Source organism: Gymnodraco acuticeps, unplaced genomic scaffold (assembly GCF_902827175.1).
Source record: "Gymnodraco acuticeps unplaced genomic scaffold, fGymAcu1.1, whole genome shotgun sequence".
Classification (NCBI taxonomy): domain Eukaryota; kingdom Metazoa; phylum Chordata; class Actinopteri; order Perciformes; family Bathydraconidae; genus Gymnodraco; species Gymnodraco acuticeps.
Window position 1 is genome coordinate 3,516,802 of NW_022991219.1, and position 18,655 is coordinate 3,535,456.

At 44.2% G+C, this 18,655-nt stretch overlaps 2 protein-coding genes across 3 annotated transcripts in view; one reads left to right on the plus strand and one right to left on the minus strand.

Annotated features, from left to right (window-relative positions):
• Window positions 1-18,655, plus strand: part of cnnm2b (cyclin and CBS domain divalent metal cation transport mediator 2b) — a 63,989-nt gene that overhangs the window by 38,452 nt on the left and 6,882 nt on the right. The window contains exons 2-6 of one of the 2 annotated variants that reach the window (XM_034239153.1): window positions 1,026-1,169; window positions 3,272-3,409; window positions 5,120-5,289; window positions 6,720-6,813; window positions 7,626-7,688. In XM_034239153.1, coding sequence (XP_034095044.1) covers window positions 1,026-1,169; window positions 3,272-3,409; window positions 5,120-5,289; window positions 6,720-6,813; window positions 7,626-7,688 — 609 coding nt within the window. The remainder of the gene's footprint in view (window positions 1-1,025; window positions 1,170-3,271; window positions 3,410-5,119; window positions 5,290-6,719; window positions 6,814-7,625; window positions 7,689-18,655) is intronic. The other variant, XM_034239154.1, reaches the window with a different exon arrangement.
• Window positions 8,788-18,655, minus strand: part of nt5c2b (5'-nucleotidase, cytosolic IIb) — a 47,261-nt gene continuing 37,393 nt past the window's right edge. The window contains exon 20 of the transcript XR_004571412.1: window positions 8,788-8,813. The gene's annotated coding sequence lies outside the window, so the exon portion shown is untranslated. The remainder of the gene's footprint in view (window positions 8,814-18,655) is intronic.

Here is an 18,655-nt window from a genome sequence, read left to right on the forward strand (position 1 = left end):
TCTTAGCTGACATAAGTGATTTTTTTTTCTTTTCTATTTCACAGTAGGACTGCTCGATTATGGCAAAAATCATAATCTCGATTATTTGGGTCAATAATTGTAATTGCGATTGTTAAATGCGATTATTCATTGACTTTGAAAACATCCTTTCATTGTACTTTAAAACAAATAATAATTTGAACTTTTTAACTGTTGAATTATACGTTCAGGGTAATCAATTGAAAAACCAATATAAAATAAATTATACATTCATATCTACATTTAAATAAATAATATCAAAATAATAAATGCCAATAAACAAGATCAACAAACATGTTGCAGTGCACTGTCACAACCTGAAAACTCCTTAACATATAGCCAACATTTTGGTAAAACATATTCAACATATTCCACTCTGTTAAACATTAAAGGCTGGCCCACCGTCATGGTCCAGAAGTAACAGGAAATAAATGTTGAACTACAATTTAAGACCAAATACAAATGTTTTGGCCACCATGGCAAATGCTGGTAGGGCTGCTCATGTCATCTCTTAAAGATGTTTTACTAGAAACTAGGGTTGCTCGATTATGGCAAAAATCATAATCTCTATTTGGGTCAATAATTGATACTTTGAAAACATCAATTTATTGGAGAAAAAAAAATGTGAACAGTATGTTTTTAACAGTTGATTACCCTGAACTTTAAGTATAACTCTACTGAAAAACCAATAATAAAAAAACTATTAAAAAAAAAACGTTGTTTTCGTAATCGTTGCAAGCCATAATCGTAATTGCGATTAAAATACGATTAATTGAGCAGCCCTATTTCACAATATAAAATACCACTATTGACCTACTGTATGATACAGGGTGTTAAAAAGAGAAACTTTTCAAATCAAAGTGGATATAGCCATGTGTTTCCTTGCCTGTACGTATGTTCCCTTGTACCTCCATCATCACCTGACCTTTTTTACTATACTATATAACTCCCTTTATCAATGTATGACCCTGACTTTATATGATGTGTGTATCTGTGTGTTTTGATAGGTAAATCCCACCTGGCCATAGTTCAGAGGGTGAACAACGAGGGTGAGGGAGACCCTTTCTACGAGGTTCTGGGTATTGTGACCCTGGAGGACGTTATTGAAGAAATCATCAAGTCGGAGATCCTGGACGAGACTGACCTGTACAGTAAGTCCCTCTCTCTCACGTACTGTAGGACCACAACAGGTATATGGCCTGTTAAAGTATCAGGGCTCTATTTAACAATTAGGGTTAGATGGGGACCATCTTAACCAACTTAATGTACGCTAACCCAGCAGCAAATGTATTTAAATATAAATGTTGTGTCCTTTCGGGGGCTTTCAAATAAACACCAATGCTGCTACACCTAAATGGCACATGGCACAATATATCATGATACAAACATGTGACAGAAAACAGGCCCCAAAATTAGCATCATAAATATATCTGATGCTAGAATTTGTAAGTGAGGGAAAAAAAATGTTTTCATGCGCCTAATATACATTTTAATTATCAATATTGTTATACTACCAATGGATCAAATGACATGTAATTGAAAAGATATTGCTTGTATTGATGAACCCACAAATAATTATCATCTGGACTCTGCTCCGTTTAGTACCATCTCATCTGAGAAATTGTTAGTTTCTTAAAAACGAATGTAGCTCTCTTCACGTAACAGACACAGGTCGGTTCTTTGAAACGGGCGTTTATTCTTGGAGATAATCTTGTAGTCTCCCCTCAATAAATTAAAGAAAATAGGACATGGCGCCCACATGAAACAAATACCTTGTTTGCCGATTGTTGTGAAAGGAGATTATTTGAATCCTGAAAGTTCTTCTTCTGCTGATAATAAAGACGTCTACCCACGTTGAGTTGCCTAGTGCGTCAACAAAACACGCAGTACTAGTACATGAACAAACATTAGTTCCGAGGCACCAAAAACAACAAACCCTTACGGTCACAAAGCATAGTTACCTGTCTGCACATCGGTGTAACATATAAAACTAAACTGTTTAACGATTTCAATATTACATTGAATAAAGTATTTATTTATTGTATTAAATTATGAAATTAATTAAGTTATTCTTCTTAAATAAGGCAACTTTGTTAGGTCATTTACAACCAGGGCCGCCCCTCCCTACAGGCCAATCACGCAGGCTGCATGGGGCCCCGCCTTGCGCAGGGGGCCCCGCCCAGAGAGCCTCAGCTGCTGTGCACAGTACCGGAGTACCGGAGTACTGCCGTGCAGTTCTCCGCGCACCCCCCGCTGACACGCGAGAGTGAGAGGTGACAAGGGGAGTACGTCTGTAACTCGACACCGTTGCAATGAATCGACATCTGACCAATCACGGCTTTGATATGGCCACTAGTGCAGGTGAAGAGATGTCGGCGAAAAGACAGTTTCAGTCAAGCAAGAGGGAAAAAAAACAAAACATGAAGAAACTAGAACATCACTCGAAGGGGGGGGGGGGGGGCTCATCTCACAATGTCGCTTGGGGCCCCAAGTTGGCCAGGGGCGGCCCTGTTTACAACTAATGTTTATAGCTAATTGCTAACGTTGCAGTTCGTAGCAGTAGTAGGTAGGTGCACTACTGTAGTTTTTTATAGATATGTCAATGCTGCCTCGGTGAGTGTAAACCGAAACAGTGAAGTTCCAGCAGGAAAACCAAAACAATAGAGCTGAAATATGCTAAAACGGGGAGGAATCGATAGGAATTGCTGGTTCATCAATACGAGAGATCCCTTTCATTACATGTGGATTATTGTGTATCATAATTTTGTGTAACAATTTAATTTAAGTTTAATAATTGCGTTTTTTTTAGAAGATTCGATTAGGTTATCATGTTGTGTTGTACACCGAAAAGTTAAAAAGCAGTTTTTTAAAACAAATATACAGAGGGAGAAATCAATAATGTTATAGTGTCACAATCTGTTTTATATTTTGTGTAAGTGTATTTGACCGACAAATGAGCTGTCTGATGGTAATGGCCAGCAGATATAGCGTACGTGCCAGTCTATTTGCTGGCCTAATACATATGGCTTTAAGTAATGCTAAGAATGTGGTAAGCTAACAGTGTAGCCCCCTATAGCTCCCTTTTAGTTCTGAGAAGAACACCACAGCTACATTTCAGGAAAAAGCAATAAGCTTTGGGTAACTCAAGTTTAGTCACCCTGTGACCCGGGGGACGAGCTCACAGTCTGTGGAGTGGCGTGGGTCCACTATAACTTTTTAGTTTGTGACTTACTTTTTAATTTCCCCTCCTCAGCTGACAACAAGACGAAGAAGAAAATCACCCATCGAGAGAGGAAGCAGGATTTCTCGGCCTTCAAGCCTAACGACAATGAAATGAAGGTTAAAATATCACCTCAGCTTCTGCTGGCTACCCTGCGTTTCCTAGCAACAGGCAAGTGGGCTGTGTTGCTGCTTGACTTCCCCCAGTGTGCCCTCAGCCCCATCGCTGCGGGGAAAGTGTGTGTGTGTGTGTGTGTGTGTGTGTGTGTGTGTGTGTGTGTGTGTGTGTGTGTGTGTGTGTGTGTGTGTGTGTGTGTGTGTGTGTGTGTGTGTGTGTGTGTGTGTGTGTGTGTGTGTGTGTGTGTGTGTGTGTGTGTGTGTGTGTGTGTGTGCGAGCGAGCGAGCGAGCATGTGCCAGTATGGGCTTTGAGTTTTGGGCAAGTGGGTGTAGGGAAGAGTGAGTATGTGTGTGGAATGAGTATCTGTTGTTTGTGTGTGTGAGGGAATGAGTTGTGTGGGGACTCACAACAAGTGTGTTGGTTTGTGTGTAGAGGTGGTGAAGGCCTCTCGGCAGCGCGACACGGGATGTCTGTGCAGACTGCGCACAGATCCCCCCCCAAAAAATGCAGGCTTCTATTTGCTTGCGTGTCATGCTCTGGAGGTTACATGTTGAGATCTTAGCTCACAGCTTTAAAAACACCACCCTGTTTGCTTACACGCGTTCCTCAGTGACATCACATCCAGCATTTTTGGCCTATGATCGTGGTTCTCACACAAGTCGACATACTTAGTGTAAAATGTGAAATATTTCACCCGCGTTCCCTGGGGAAATGGATTTCTGTTCAGGTGGCAGAGTATCCGAGTACTACTACAGCAGCAGAGGTTCACGATGCCTCATTGCAGTTGGATTTGCTTCAGAACTTTGACCTAGCAGCTAAGCGATGATTAAGTTCCTCTAAAGGCTATTAGGGAGTTTAGTTGCTGGTGGTGGAGCCAGCTGACACATATCACCGCCGCTCAGCGGAACGAGCTGATTGGCCCATCAGCTGGTTGAAGCAGATCAGTCCCAGTATGGTTGTTTAAAAATATTTAAATTGGGCAGGTTTGGATTTTAGTTCCCTTGGACAAATCTAGCATTATATGGTAACATATCACACCCTTAGAATTGGATAAATAAAAACTTTTAAAGGAACATTTCACCCCCAAAAGTGTGTCCATTTCTCAAGAGGGATTTTTTTTTCTCCCACACATTACCTCCCTGCCTGAAACACCTCCATCGGACTCCTTGGTTTAGTTATGGAACATAGTGACATCACTATGTAACACTCGTGCTCCTATTGGCTAGCGCTCCAACACATCGGCCAGCTAACCAATCAGAGTAGACTGGGCTCTGGTTTCAGACAGAGGGTGAAAAGAGGGGCTGCAGCACAGGCAGTATGAGAAAAAAATGTCAAAGTTTTGAACATTAAAGCATGGAGACATGTCACAGTAGAGGCACAACATACAATAGGGTTAGGGTTAAATGAGTATTATATGCCCTCTTCAAGATTGAACATTTGTCATCCCCGCACGAGGCCCAGTCGGCCCATTTGATGTTTATTTATTGAAAAAAGTCAGATTACAGTATAAAGTGTCCATCACAATTATTCTGGAAGATGACGTGGTATAAATGTTTTGACTGTCCTTATAGCACTTAATAAAAAACATTGTTGTCCTGTATTTGTTGTGTAAATAAAATGCTGTGGGCCAATATATTACAATATTTATATATATTTTAACTAGTATATTAACATTGGTATAAGCCCCATATATACGTGTTGGATTTTAATTGATATCTCAAATTCCTTACAGTCTCCCTCTCTGTCTCTCCCCGGTTCTTCAGAGATCGAGCCTTTCACACCGATGCAAATGTCAGAAAAGATTCTGCTGCGCCTGCTGAAGCATCCCAACGTCATCCAGGAGTTAAAATACGATGAAAAGAACAAGCGGGCGGTGGAGCACTACCTCTTCCACAGGAACAAGCCCGTGGATTACTTCATCCTCCTATTGCAGGTGTGTGGAAACAACGAGATACAAAGTGAAGAAAAAAGGTCCAACATCAGACCCACTGCTCAAAAAGCAATTTGTGTAACATGCTGAAGGACAATTTATCATTCAGTCATCACAGTAATTGATCAAACTACTTTTTACATTACATAGAATGTTAGTGCTACACACTCTATTTCCCTTGTTCCCATAGTTTTGAACAGTAAAGCCATCCTCCTAACAGAGCTGTACTGCAGGTTTGTTCCCACAGGGGCATCCTGAAGAGGTATGCATGGTATGACTGTACTGCAGGGCAGTTAGGATTAAAGCAAGAAGCAGTACCCAAGATAAACAGCTCATTAGCAATACAAATGTCTGGCCGGAGATATGTCTGCCCACTGTTCTTTCTTATCTTTGTGTGCAGCAGGGGGGGAGCAAACTGTCTCTGTCCACAGTGAAAATGTTATTTATAGTTTGACATAGAAAAAAAAGAGAAATTATATTAGCTTTTTCCCAACCAAAACATATTAACTTTAAAACCCTCTGGAGTTATTAGAAATGTCATCCCTGCTGGAATATCATTTTACAAAAGTATCATAATAATAATTCCAAGTGCAACTTTTATATACACATTTAAAAAAATGCTGTGCAACATTCAGAAGTTAATTTGGAGAGCGACATTATATTAACCTCATAATAAGAACATGAACAATATAAGAAGACATGATGTATTCATTTTTGACGGTAGTGTAAATTCCAGAAAAAAACACCAATCAAAAGTTAAAATATGTCTGTTTTCATATTCAAAATGATCAAAATGTCATGCTACTGTCCTTACCAATCTCTCTTTGCAGGCAACTAAAATAAATCCCCCTACAGAGCTACACTTATTTATTCAAAAGCAGATCAAAACAAAAGCTGCCGAGCTTCATGTAGCCAAACAGTTTGAAAACTGGTTTTAATTGTGCGCTCTGTCTCTGAATACATTGGATCAGAAGAATACCTTACTCACTGGCACTAAATATGAGTTGAAAGTCATGTTTGAATCCATATAAAATCTAATATTTTGCAGACACTTCCTTTATGCACCCACTTAGTTAATATGTGTAATATCCCTGGATCAAATAAGGTCCAGATTGAACAAGTGGGGTTCTGGGTCAATGACCTTCAGACCAGGGTTTTGCAGCAGATCGGAAGCTATTAAACAAGAGTACGGATTTACAAATAGTAAAAAGGAAGGGGGGATTTGTTCTAAACTCACGGCAGCATGAATACATATAGCAGGGAAAGTGGTTTAAAAAGAGGTGAAAGTGTGACTCCAAAGCTGTAGCGGACATCCACAACGAAGCACTATGGTTACAAACTGCAAATGTACAATGAATATGTTTTCTGTATGTGGACAAAGTAAATACCAGAGTAAAGAACATAGTTTGTGTAACACTATCTTTCTGTCACAGGGGAAAGTGGAGGTGGAGGCGGGAAAAGAGGGGATGAAGTTTGAAGCGGGACCGTTTTCCTTCTACGGGATGTTGGCTCTGACAGCCTCGCCAGGTAAGATCAAAACTAGTTTCAAAAAAGATTCTTGTCAGGTTAATTTTGTAAAATGTTCAATGCAGGTGTACTCTAACTCTTTATTATGTATTTATTTTTCATTCATAGTCTTACTTCTTATGTTATATAAATATTTGTTTAAGTATTTTATTTTTATTTTATTCTAAAATGCAGTAGCTGTCGCAAAAGCAACATTCCCAGGATAAACAGTACTCTGATTACTATATTTCTACTTAAAAACATATTAGGAAAATATTTAGATAGCTACCTCTCGCTATATCTGACACATTTGTTCACATCCTTTCTGTCAAGTGAAAAACATGTAAAAAGTGATATGGATCAAATTTGACTTGTCCAATTTCTGCCTTCACATTGCCCCATGAGTTAAGTTAAGCACCTTCTGTGATTTTAGGCCTACATTTCCCTCTGATGAATGTTGACATACTATGATTGTAATACTGACTGCCGTCCTGCAGTGACATCATAACAAAGCCTAGTGATCCTCTCAGTCCATTCATAAACTACAGTCCTATTATTCTCAGCCCTTTTTCTGATTCACATCGGTGATGAGATCTTAGAGACACCTACTGGTGAAATAGGAGAATACTTTTTCTTGTCATGTGTGCAGGAACTCAAAGATCAAGAAAGAAATCAAATACTTTATGATGAGACTTGACAACTTTGCTCCTGTTGTGCCTGCTGTTGATGAGGCTTCCCTACCAGATTGAATCCACATTTACCATGTGTGTATATGCATCGATTGTTTCTCAACTTGAACACATTTCCCTTCTCCTTTGATATCCCCCCCTCAGTGCCTCTGTCCCTGTCTCGTACCTTTGTGGTCAGTAGGGCTGAATCATTAGCAGGATCTCCAGGTACAGTGGCCTTTTCTGTCTGCACATCCTCACATATACCAACATGCTGTGGTACTGTTTGTGCTGGAATACAACAATGTTCCGCATGTAACCCTGCATGCTTTGCATAAACCTACACAGGGTTTTTAATCCTATTTTCTCCTGTTTGAGTAGTATATACTTTTCTGATTGTTTAGTGCCTCTTTGTAGTAGTTTTGTGTCTTTGTGGTTGTTCCTTTTTTCTTTGTTGTCATGTCGCTTCTCTTTCTGTCTCTTTGTAGTTGTTTGTGTCTTTGTGGTGGTTTTGAATCTCTTTGTTGTCATGTTATGTCTCTTTAAAGTTATTTTGTGTCTTTGTGGTTGTTTATTTTCAGTTACTTTGTAGTTGTTTTGCATCTCTTTCTTTTCATTTTGTGTCTCTTTTTTAGTGGTTTTGTGTCACTTTGTATGTGTTTCATGTCTCTTTATGTTTTTGGAAGCATGCCTGAAAGTCTGTTTTCACCTGAATGCAACATGCACTGTATTTCCATGCGTACATAAGTGAAAGAGAAGGGGGGAGAGAGGAAAACCGATTCAGGTTGAGACTTAACACCCTCATCTCCTGAGCCATTAGTCAAGTGGCTGAATGGTGTTGGAGACTGGAGGCCCCCGAGCGGACCCAGGCTCCGCCCCGCTCGCCCCTAACCTTTAACCCTCCGCCTTACATAAACAAGACCTACAGCCCCCTGCCGGACACCGCTGAGCGCACATACAAAGACACATATGTTCACACGCTCAAGCACATGTACGCACACATAGCTACGGACATGCTGCCACGAACACAAACATACCCACATGAATCCGGAAATGCAGTTGAACAAATACACTCTCTTCCTCTCTGTAGCGGTGACCTACATTGCACCTCTAAACATGTTTTTTTTCACCCGAAAAGCACAATCGTTTGAGTGTGGCTGTATGTAAATTATGCATTATGTGTGTGTATCCATGACACACATCGTTGCATTTTTTTTTTGCGTATTGACCTGGCCCCTAAGGCCTCTAGAAACTGGAGTACTAATCTGCAAGAGTTCACATGCCAGGTATTTGGCCCACTGCGCTCGGTCCACACACACACACACACATACACACACACACACACACACACACATATTCTAACATGGGATTACATACATTCCAGTCAGCGTAGTAGCATTAGCGTTGGCCAAGACTTTTCCACTTTGTTGTGTGTGATTTTCACTAGGCTTCTTTAAGAAGTGGAAAACATAATCTGGCTTTAATTAAAAAATGTCTAACAAAAATATTAGAAAAAAGAACTAGAAGTCTTCCATGTGGTAACCGTAGAAGGAAGCAGCATCACTGGAGACCACCGACTCAATACCTGCTGTATGAAACTCCCCCCTAGCACCTAAAGACTTATGTTAGAAATTAGATTTCCATATATCACAGCAAGCATCTTTACTGAGGTCTTAGAAGTTGACCTGGAAAAATGTCACCAATAACACAGGATTTTAAGTGATGCTGGAGCTGTTGAGCAGCTAAGATTAGGCGCCTATCCCCACACCGCAGATTTGTCAGGCCATACTTAAAGGTATAGTTCAATTAATTTTTTTAAGTGGGGTTGTATGAGGCACATATCCAGGATCAGTGTATTTCCTTCAGTAGATGCAGGTTGGCAAGTTTGGAGAAACAGACAGGTGTAACTGGACAGAAGTAAAGCCTGGACAAGTAAACTGTGGACTGTGGTGACACCATGTGGGACCATAATTCACCTTGCTTATTGTGTTGCCACACGGACCCTTTAGTGGGGAACACCTGTAGCTTTAGCTGCCATTCCTGCTATCTCATCAGGCAGAGCAGTGCATGTGTTAACCTCTCTGATAAGAATGGATAATAAAGATTGGAACTCCATTCTTAATACACCACCTCCGACTCTCTTTTCACGGCACTACACTGGTGACCCTGACTTTTCCGAGAAAGTTTCCGGAAAATTAACGAACATGGCTGAGCGCGATGTTTTCATAAAGGTGCCGGAATTCTGGGAGCACGCCGCGGAGGCATGGGTTGCGTTCCGATAATCCAAAAATCAGCTCCTAAATTCTAACCCTATCTCCTATTCCTTGACCTCTGAGTGAAACGTCACGGGGTTAAGGGATAGTGGATAGGAGAATTCAAAAGGACTTAGGAGAAGAGACCGCGGTACTTTAGAGAATCCGAATGCACTTTCACTATCCGACGTGTTTATGATGCGCCAGCGGACGTCATGAATGTGCGTCTGCTGCTGTGGGGAAACTACAGTTGACTATACAGCGGACTACAACATGGATGTTTAATAAGAACGAGGGACTACTGTAAACTCATCTAGAGACTCTGCACCGTGCTCTGATGCTGTTGTGTTATGCTTTATGAACGTGGACAACAGAGAAACATATTCTTCATGACTAAAGTTGGAATTGAAATAAAAAAGGAAAGTGAAACTTATGCTCGTCACCCTCTCCCTCCGGTCCACATTAATACAAATGATCCCAATACGTATGATTGTATGAAAATATCTTAAAATCATAAATGTATTTATTATAAACGTTAGTCCTTAACATCTATCACTGTGTATATCACCATTCAAACATCTTTTAAAAGTTGAACAAACCCCACACAGCTCAGTAAAGACTGTGAGATGTTGACTTTATTTGATCATTTCAGTAAAAACTAACGTTCATATTTCTCTTTTTGATTATAATACTGATGAACGTTCAGAAAAAAGCACTTTGGCAACTTACCACATACGTTTTAAAATGCTTAATAAGCACCGTAACTTTCATGATATAATTTCTCGGTCATAATCGGTTGTTTCCGTGAACGGGCGACTGTTGTGATGGCAAATGCTGCGGCTGCAATGCATTGTGGGGCAGCATTTTCTCCTCTCCTTTCGGTTAGGGAGGTCCAGTGGTTCCTAAGCTAAAGGAGGTTATAAAGGAAGTTTGAAACCTCCTTTCCTTTCATTTGGAGAATTGGAACGGCACTTATCATGGCTGCCAGTGACGTACTTCCGGGTCATTTCACTCCGTTAGGAAAGTTCCTAAGCTAAATGGACTATTGGAATGCAACCATGGTTCGCACACGTGGAGGCACATTTCGCCTGCCAACAGGTCCGTGACGGGGACCTGAAATACTACCATGTGGTAGCAGCGCTGGGGAGCTCCACGTCGTCCAGGTTGGTGGGATTTATCACAGACCCCCCACACCATGGCAAATATGAGGCGATTAAGGCCCTTCTCCTTAAGACATTTAGCTTATCTGCTAAGAAGAGGGCTCGCCAGTTACTTGACATTCAAGGCCTAGGAGACAGCAAGCCTTCCCAGCTAATGGAGAAAATGCTAAATCTGCTAGGGGGGGAAGATCCCCGGATTTTATTCCCGGAGATTTTCCTGCGTCACTTGCCTCCCCGGGTCCAGACGACGCTGGCCTTGGCTGAGGAAGCGGATCGTTTTTTTCCTGGCTACACAACAGCCCGGTGCAGAGACGTTAGCCGCGACGCTCAGCGGCCCATCTGCAGTCAAGAAAGCGTGGCGGAGGCAGGATACGGCTGTATCGAGCCGGCGTGGAGACACCGGAGAGTGCTTTTACCACGCACGTTTCGGGACAATGGCGAAGAAATGCATCGCCCCGTGCAGCTACAAACCCCCGGGAAACGGGGGGGCCGGCGCTCAGTAGTGGCCCTGAGCATCGGCGGCACGTGCAGGCTCCTCTTCGTCAGCGACAGCGTTTCGGGGAGCCTGTTTCTGTGTGACACGGCCGCTCAACGGAGCGTAGTTCCAGCGTCGAGTGAAGACGTCACCCGGGGTGGGCACGGACCGCGATTGACGACGGCTAACGGTGGTCCCATTCGCACGTACGGCGTGAGGCCTATGTGTTTGTGCATCGGAGGACAGCGTTTCAGCTGGGATTTTGTGACAGCAGACATTTATTTTCCCCTCCTCGGAGCGGATTTTTTGTGTGCTCATGGACTCTTAGTGGGCGTTTGGTTGATGCCTTAACGTTTTCTTCCCTTGTGTGCACACTTGGCAGCGCAGCATATCTGTCGGGGGCAGGCACGTTTCTCAGACTGTTGGCCGAGTTTCCAGACCTGTCGCTGCCCACCTTCTCTGCGCTTACCACTAAGCATGGCGTGGAGCACCACGTCACTACCGAGGGGCCTCCTGTCTACGCCAGGGCCCGGCGGTTGAACCCTTCTAAGCTGGCTGTAGCGAGGGCGGAGTTCGCAACCATGGAGCGCCTGGGCATTGTCCGCCGCTCCGACAGTCCTTGGGCTTCCCCCCTGCACGTCGTCCCCAAACCGAACGGCGGGTTCCGCCCGTGCGGGGATTACCGCCGACTCAACGACGCCACTACGCCTGACCGCTATCCGGTGCCGCACATTCAGGACTTTTCGGCGCATCTGGCCGGTACGGGGGTGTTTTCCAAGGTGGACCTAGTGCGTGGATACCACCAGGTGCCCATGCACCCTCTGGACATTCCCAAGACAGCAGTGATAACGCCTTTTGGACTCTTTGAGTTCCTGCGGATGCCTTTTGGACTCAAGAATGCTGCTCAGACGTTCCAGCGCCTGATGGATTCGGTGCTGCGGGACCTGCCGTTTGTGTTTGTCTACCTCAACGACATACTCGTCGCCAGCGCTTCAGTGCAGGAGCACCTGTCCCACCTCCGAGCCCTTTTCACGCGGCTCAACGAACATGGATTAATCATCAATCCTGCAAAGTGCCAGTTCGGGGTGTCTGACATTGATTTCCTGGGGCACCGCGTCACCAAGGGCGGTGCGGCACCTCTGCCGGCAAAGGTGGAGGCTGTTGCGACTTTTCCTCGCCCGCTCACAGCCCGGTCGCTCCGTGAATTTCTGGGGATGGTGACCTTCTACCACCGTTTAATCGCCCGGGCCGCACACATCATGCGGCCGCTGTATGAAGCATTGAAGGGCAAGACCCCCGTCCAGGCGATCGACTGGACGGCAGAGGCGGACGTCGCTTTTGCTGAGGTCAAGACCGCGTTGGCTCAGGTGGCTTTGCTGGCACACCCATCATCTACGGCTCCCATCTCCATCACCACGGACGCGTCGGACTACGCGGTCGGCGCGGTGCACGAGCAGTGGGTGGAGGGCGCTTGGCAGCCGCTCGCCTTTTTCAGCCGCCAGCTGACGCCCAGAGAACGCAGGTACAGCGCTTTTGACCGTGAGCTCCTGGGTCTTTATTTGGCCGTGCGGCACTTCCGTTTCATGCTGGAAGGCCGGGAGTTTACGGCGTTTGTCGACCACAAGCCACTCACTTTCGCCATGTCTAAAGTGGCGGAGCCTTGGTCGGCACGTCAGCAGCGGCAGCTTTCCTACATCTCTGAGTTCACCACAGACATTAAGCACGTGGCTGGCAAGTCGAACCTGGTTGCAGATTGCCTCTCCAGAGTCATCATCGGAGCCGTCCAGTTGGGCCTGGACTATACTCGCATGGCGGCGGACCAGGTCACAGACCCCGGCGTCCAGGCTCTGAAGGTGAAGGGCGCGGGGCTGCGCTTGGAGGACGTGGTGTTCGGCGACGCGGGCGTTACCCTCCTGTGTGACGTCTCCACAGGCCTGTCGCGGCCAGTTGTTCCCGCCAGCTGGAGGCGCTCTGTGTTCGAGGCAGTACACGGACTGTCACACCCGGCGTTAAGCCTTCGGTGCGCTTGGTGGCCGCGAAGTTCGTCTGGCATGGGCTAAAAAAGGACGTGAGGACTTGGGCTGGTGAGTGCGTGGCTGGTGAGTGCGTGGCTTGTCAGCGCGCTAAGGTGCACCGCCACACGAAGGCCCCTTTGGAGCGTTTCCTGGTGCCTGAGAGGAGGTTTAACCACGTCAACATTGACCTGGTTGGTCCATTGCCCTCTTCTCAGGGCTTTTCCTACCTCCTCACCATGGTGGACAGGACGACCCGTTGGCCGGAGGCGGTTCCGCTCGTTTCGACGTCGGCCACGGACGTTGCCCGGGCCTTCATTGCAACGTGGGTGTGTCGTTTTGGCACCCCGTCGGACATTTCCTCAGACAGGGGCTCTCAGTTCACGTCCGAACTCTGGAACGCCGTGGCAGGCGGTTTGGGGGTTAAGCTGCACAGGACTACCGCTTACCACCCTCAGGCTAACGGCCTCTGCGAGCGCTTCCATCGCTCCATGAAGGCGGCCCTCAAAGCCGGCCTTAAGGATGGGAATTGGGTCGACAAGCTGCCCTGGGTGATGCTGGGCCTGAGGACTGCGCCTAAAGAAGACCTGCAGTGCTCTACGGCTGAGATGGTCTACGGGCAGCCGTTGAGAGTTCCAGGGGATTTCCTCCCTAACGCATCGGCTCCCTGGTCGGCGTCGGCCCAGCGGGCTTTCCTGCAGGATGCCGCTGAGGCCTTTGCTCCGATCCCTACTACTCAGCACGGTACTCAGGTGTCCCAGGTTCCCGCAGAGCTCCGCTCGGCGGAGCACGTGTTCATCCGGCACGATGCGCACAGAGGCCCCCTGCAGCCCCCTTATGATGGGCCTTTCCGGGTCTTGGAGCACGGGGACAAGCACCTGGTGGTCGACCTGGGTGGCAAGGCCGAGCACGTCTCGGTGGACCGGGTGAAGGCTGCTCACCTGGACTTGGACCAGCCTGTGGTGCTGGCTCGACCTCCGCGATGGGGCCGCCCCCCGGCCTCGTCCCCTGTCACGGATTTAAGACCTGTTGTTCCGGTCCCTCCCCTTCCGGGAGCCGCACAAGCGGAAGTCACTTTTCCGACTCCCGTGCTCAGGAGTCGTTCCTCCCCGTCATGCTGATTTTGTTTGTGTGAATTCTGGGGGGGCTTGTGTGGTGACACCATGTGGGACCATAATTCACCTTGCTTATTGTGTTGCCACACGGACCCTTTAGTGGGGAACACCTGTAGCTTTAGCTGCCATTCCTGCTAGCTCATCAGGCAGAGCAGTGCATGTGTTAACCTCTCTGATAAGAATGGATAATAAAGATTGGAACTCCATTCTTAATACACCGCCTCCGACTCTCTTTTCACTACAGGACAGCATAAAAACCTGTTTTAGCATCCTAAAAAAGTAATAATATTTATTTATGAAATAATGTAATCTCTATTTCGATTTTTTTCACAGCTTGCAGCTGGTAGCTTTACATTTCTGTGAGATAACATGTATGTTTTTGTCAATCAAGTCTAGTCTGGTCTGCTTTGAAGAAAGCATAGATACTGGCTTCTGTTAAAAAATGTTTCAAATATAGCATACACCTACCTACCAAATATAGCGATACACATACCTTTTCAAAAATCGGAACTATCCCTTTGAGTGCAGAGGTGCTTGGAGCTAAAGGCTAACATCAGCATGCTAACATGCCCACTATGACATTGCTAACACGCTGATGCTAGAAGTTTTAGTGTTTGCCATGATCCCCATCTTAGTTTAGAATGTTAGCAAGCTAGCATTAGCCTGTTACAACAATACAAAGTACATCTGTGGTTGACAGGACTTTGATTAGTTTTGCAGATATGTTTGCCATAAACCAAAGCCAATGTTGCTAATACGTCTAATTGTTATGAAGCAAGTTCATGTAAAGCCCACATTTGTACGGAGCCCCCTAGGGGACATGGAGAAGAAAAAAAATGTATTTGACATTTTTTTTAATAATAATGTTTTGCGAGATCTCGCAAAACCTTTGCGAGATCTCGCAATACTTTTGCGAGATCTCGCAAAACCCCTTTGCGAGATCTCGCAATACTTTTGCGAGATCTCGCAATAATTTTCATTTAGCTCAATGTACTTCCTGGTCAGTTCGGCTGCTACGGCAACACAGAAACCACAACAATGGAGCGGTTCATCGATTTTACTTTGAGCTTGGCCTTAAATATAAAGATATAACATCAGTGCTTGGCAATAGGCACGGGTTTCACACAGACTGTATATAAAGGGTTTCACATAAGTGAAGACACCTCAAGAGAACACTCAGAGCGAGGGGACATGCACGTCCCTCTGAGCTGAGTTATTGACAGATTCGAATTTCGCGGATCAATAACTCATGAACATAACGTTGTAAAAATACACACAATCATAGCATGGTAGACAACGAGCTACAGAGTCGTTTCTATCAGAACAGTTCGATACGCGCCGTCATCCGAGCTAAACATCAAGAATTGGTCACAATCTGCAGCTTGAGGAGGGAGAGGAGTGCTTAGGGACCGTCTACAAACTGCAACGGGGTTTTGCGAGATCTCGCAAAAGTATTGCGAGATCTCGCAAAGGGGTTTTGCGATATCTCGCAAAAGTATTGCGAGATCTCGCAAAGGTTTTGCGATATCTCGCAAAACATTTTTTTTTTTTTTTTTTTCTTCTTCTCCATGTCCCCTAGGGGGCTCCGTACATTTGAACCTCATTGTGTTGCTAGAGGCCAAGTGTAGGGATTACCAGAGCCATTAGGACTTATCGCCTTGGCACCACAGTTATCTATACTAAATGTCATAGTAATTCATCTAATAGTTACTGAAATATGGACCAAAGTTGTGGACTTGCTGACCGACTGACCAACATTGCCATCCAGAGCCAAGCTGCTGCAGGTGTGACTAAAAGCGCAGATCTGTATATTCAAGAAGTACAATTTGGCCCCGGGCCGTAGTTTGGACAACCCTGATGTAGTATGAGCAGCAATGCACTATTGATGTGTGAAAGGGGTTTGGTTGCAATACATTGTAAAATGTCAAAATAATTTAAAATAGTTTGAAATAAAAAAGCCTGAAAAATATTTAAAAGCAAATGTATTCAAAATAAGTGTTATACTGTAACAACAACATAACCATTGATGTATTAAGAGATTTTGGTAGCACATCTTTAAAAAAATGAAATTATTGAATTTTTCTATGAGTAGGCTATATATTTTTCGGCGTTGCAGTTTGTAGACGGTCCCTAAGCACTCCTCCCTGACGGCGCGTCTCGAACTGTTGTGATAAAAACGACTCTGTAGCTCGTTGTGATTGTAAAGTCATGTTGTATTTTTACAACGTTATGTGCATGGGAGTTATTGATCCGCGAGTTATTGATCCGCGAAATTCGAATCTGTCAATAACTCAGCTCAGAGTAGGCTATGCTTTGCGACGTGCCAACCCAGTCTCATAAAAAAACGTGTAATAACTACGTTGGTCCACAACGTAGGACGTAGTATTTCTACAAAAACGCCTCTGAAATTGTAAGATCCCTACGTTTTATTTCACCATTCATTCCAATGGCTGGCGTCTATGTCACGTGATCTTCACATTTCTCCCTGCAGAAAAAAAAAACATGGCCGAACTTCGTTTTATTCTCGGTGTAAAATACCTATTTTAAAGTTAGTTTGGCCATTAAAATGCGTTTTGATGTCATTTGATGCGAGAAATATGAGTTGTTATTTCAGATTGTGTGTGCAGTGGATGTACATGATCTTTAGTTTGCTAGTTATTACGAAGATTACTTCAGGAAATTGTGTCGATACAACGTTTTCATTGTTACCAAGGTGGTTGCTAGGGACGCTGCTATCGATATTATTTCTGTTATGTTGTGTAACAGTTTAATGGTGTAATCTTTATTGCTACCCCCTTCCCCGTCAATGTATAGTGTTGGTCCACAGCGCAAATGTATTTGATTAATAAACACAAGTTGGAGTCCGTCAGGACCGAGGGTTGGAGCAGCTCATTTGCTTTACAGAATATTACACCCGGAAGTAAGTATTCTCTCCGCTTCGCTTGACAAACCCTGTGATAGTCCTCAAGCTCTGTGATTGGAGAGTGTGCTCCGAGGGTTACGCCGAGCGTCGAACAGCACTTGAAATGGGATGGAACCACGGCAGACTGTCCAAAACTGGATTTGAACGGGTCCACCCCGTCCCCCCCTCCCTATCCCCAGAACTACACATGCTGGTGTTGCTAGGGACGCTGCTATCGATATAATTTCTGTTATGTTGTGTAACAGTTTAATGGTGTAATCTTTATTGCTACCCCCTTCCCCGTCAATGTATAGTGTTGGTCCACAGCGCAAACGTATTAGTTTAACAAAATCCGCATCTAAAATTGTGGCATAGATACGTTATTTTCCCCTGTGCAATTCCAGTCTCACATCTCACATCAGATCGTCATAAACAAATACCGGAAACAGACCGAAAACACTTTATTCCGAGTGTGCTTGCTTTTCTCTTTGTAGCTCATCACATAACGGCATTGTAATACACGGTTTGGCTGCATTAAATATTACATATCTGCCGTAGTTCTCTATTTATAGAGCCCTGATGAGAAGACTTCTAGACAAACATGAGGAACTGTCGCCAACACTGAAAACGTGACATGGATCATAAATATATCAGCCATTAAACAACATCTTACATTTATTTTCACACAATACGTCTCCTTGCAGTATCAACACTAATTCTGCTGACTTTTATATTTGATCCAATTGGTAGATAGGCTGTATTTACACCATAAAGGTGCACAGCTGATATAAAGGGACACCTAGTGGTTAAAGCATGTTATTGAATTTCATTATTTTTATTATTAGATGTTAATAGGATCCCTATAAAGTATATTCATTACTCGTTATTCTCTACTAATAGTTCATTAAAGACTGTATATAATGACTATTTTGCACATCCCTTTCAAGATTTCAAGATTTTCTAAGGTTTATTGACATATCATATTCACAAACGGTGTAGTTATGCATTGAATGAAAAACTTTGTGTATACCTCCAGCAATGTTAACTATGTTGAAGCACTTATTTTTAACTGATATTATACATATGTATTATACTCTTATATAAGATGTATGTAGATAGTATAAGAAATGTGCAGAATATGACAGTTTAATGGTGGAGGTATACACACATATTGATAGATGTCTTGTAATGCACTGTGGAGGAACCTGCGACCACAGTTTTTCATCTCCGGCCTTGTCAGGTATTGAATATTCAATAAATAAAGAACACAGAATTATTA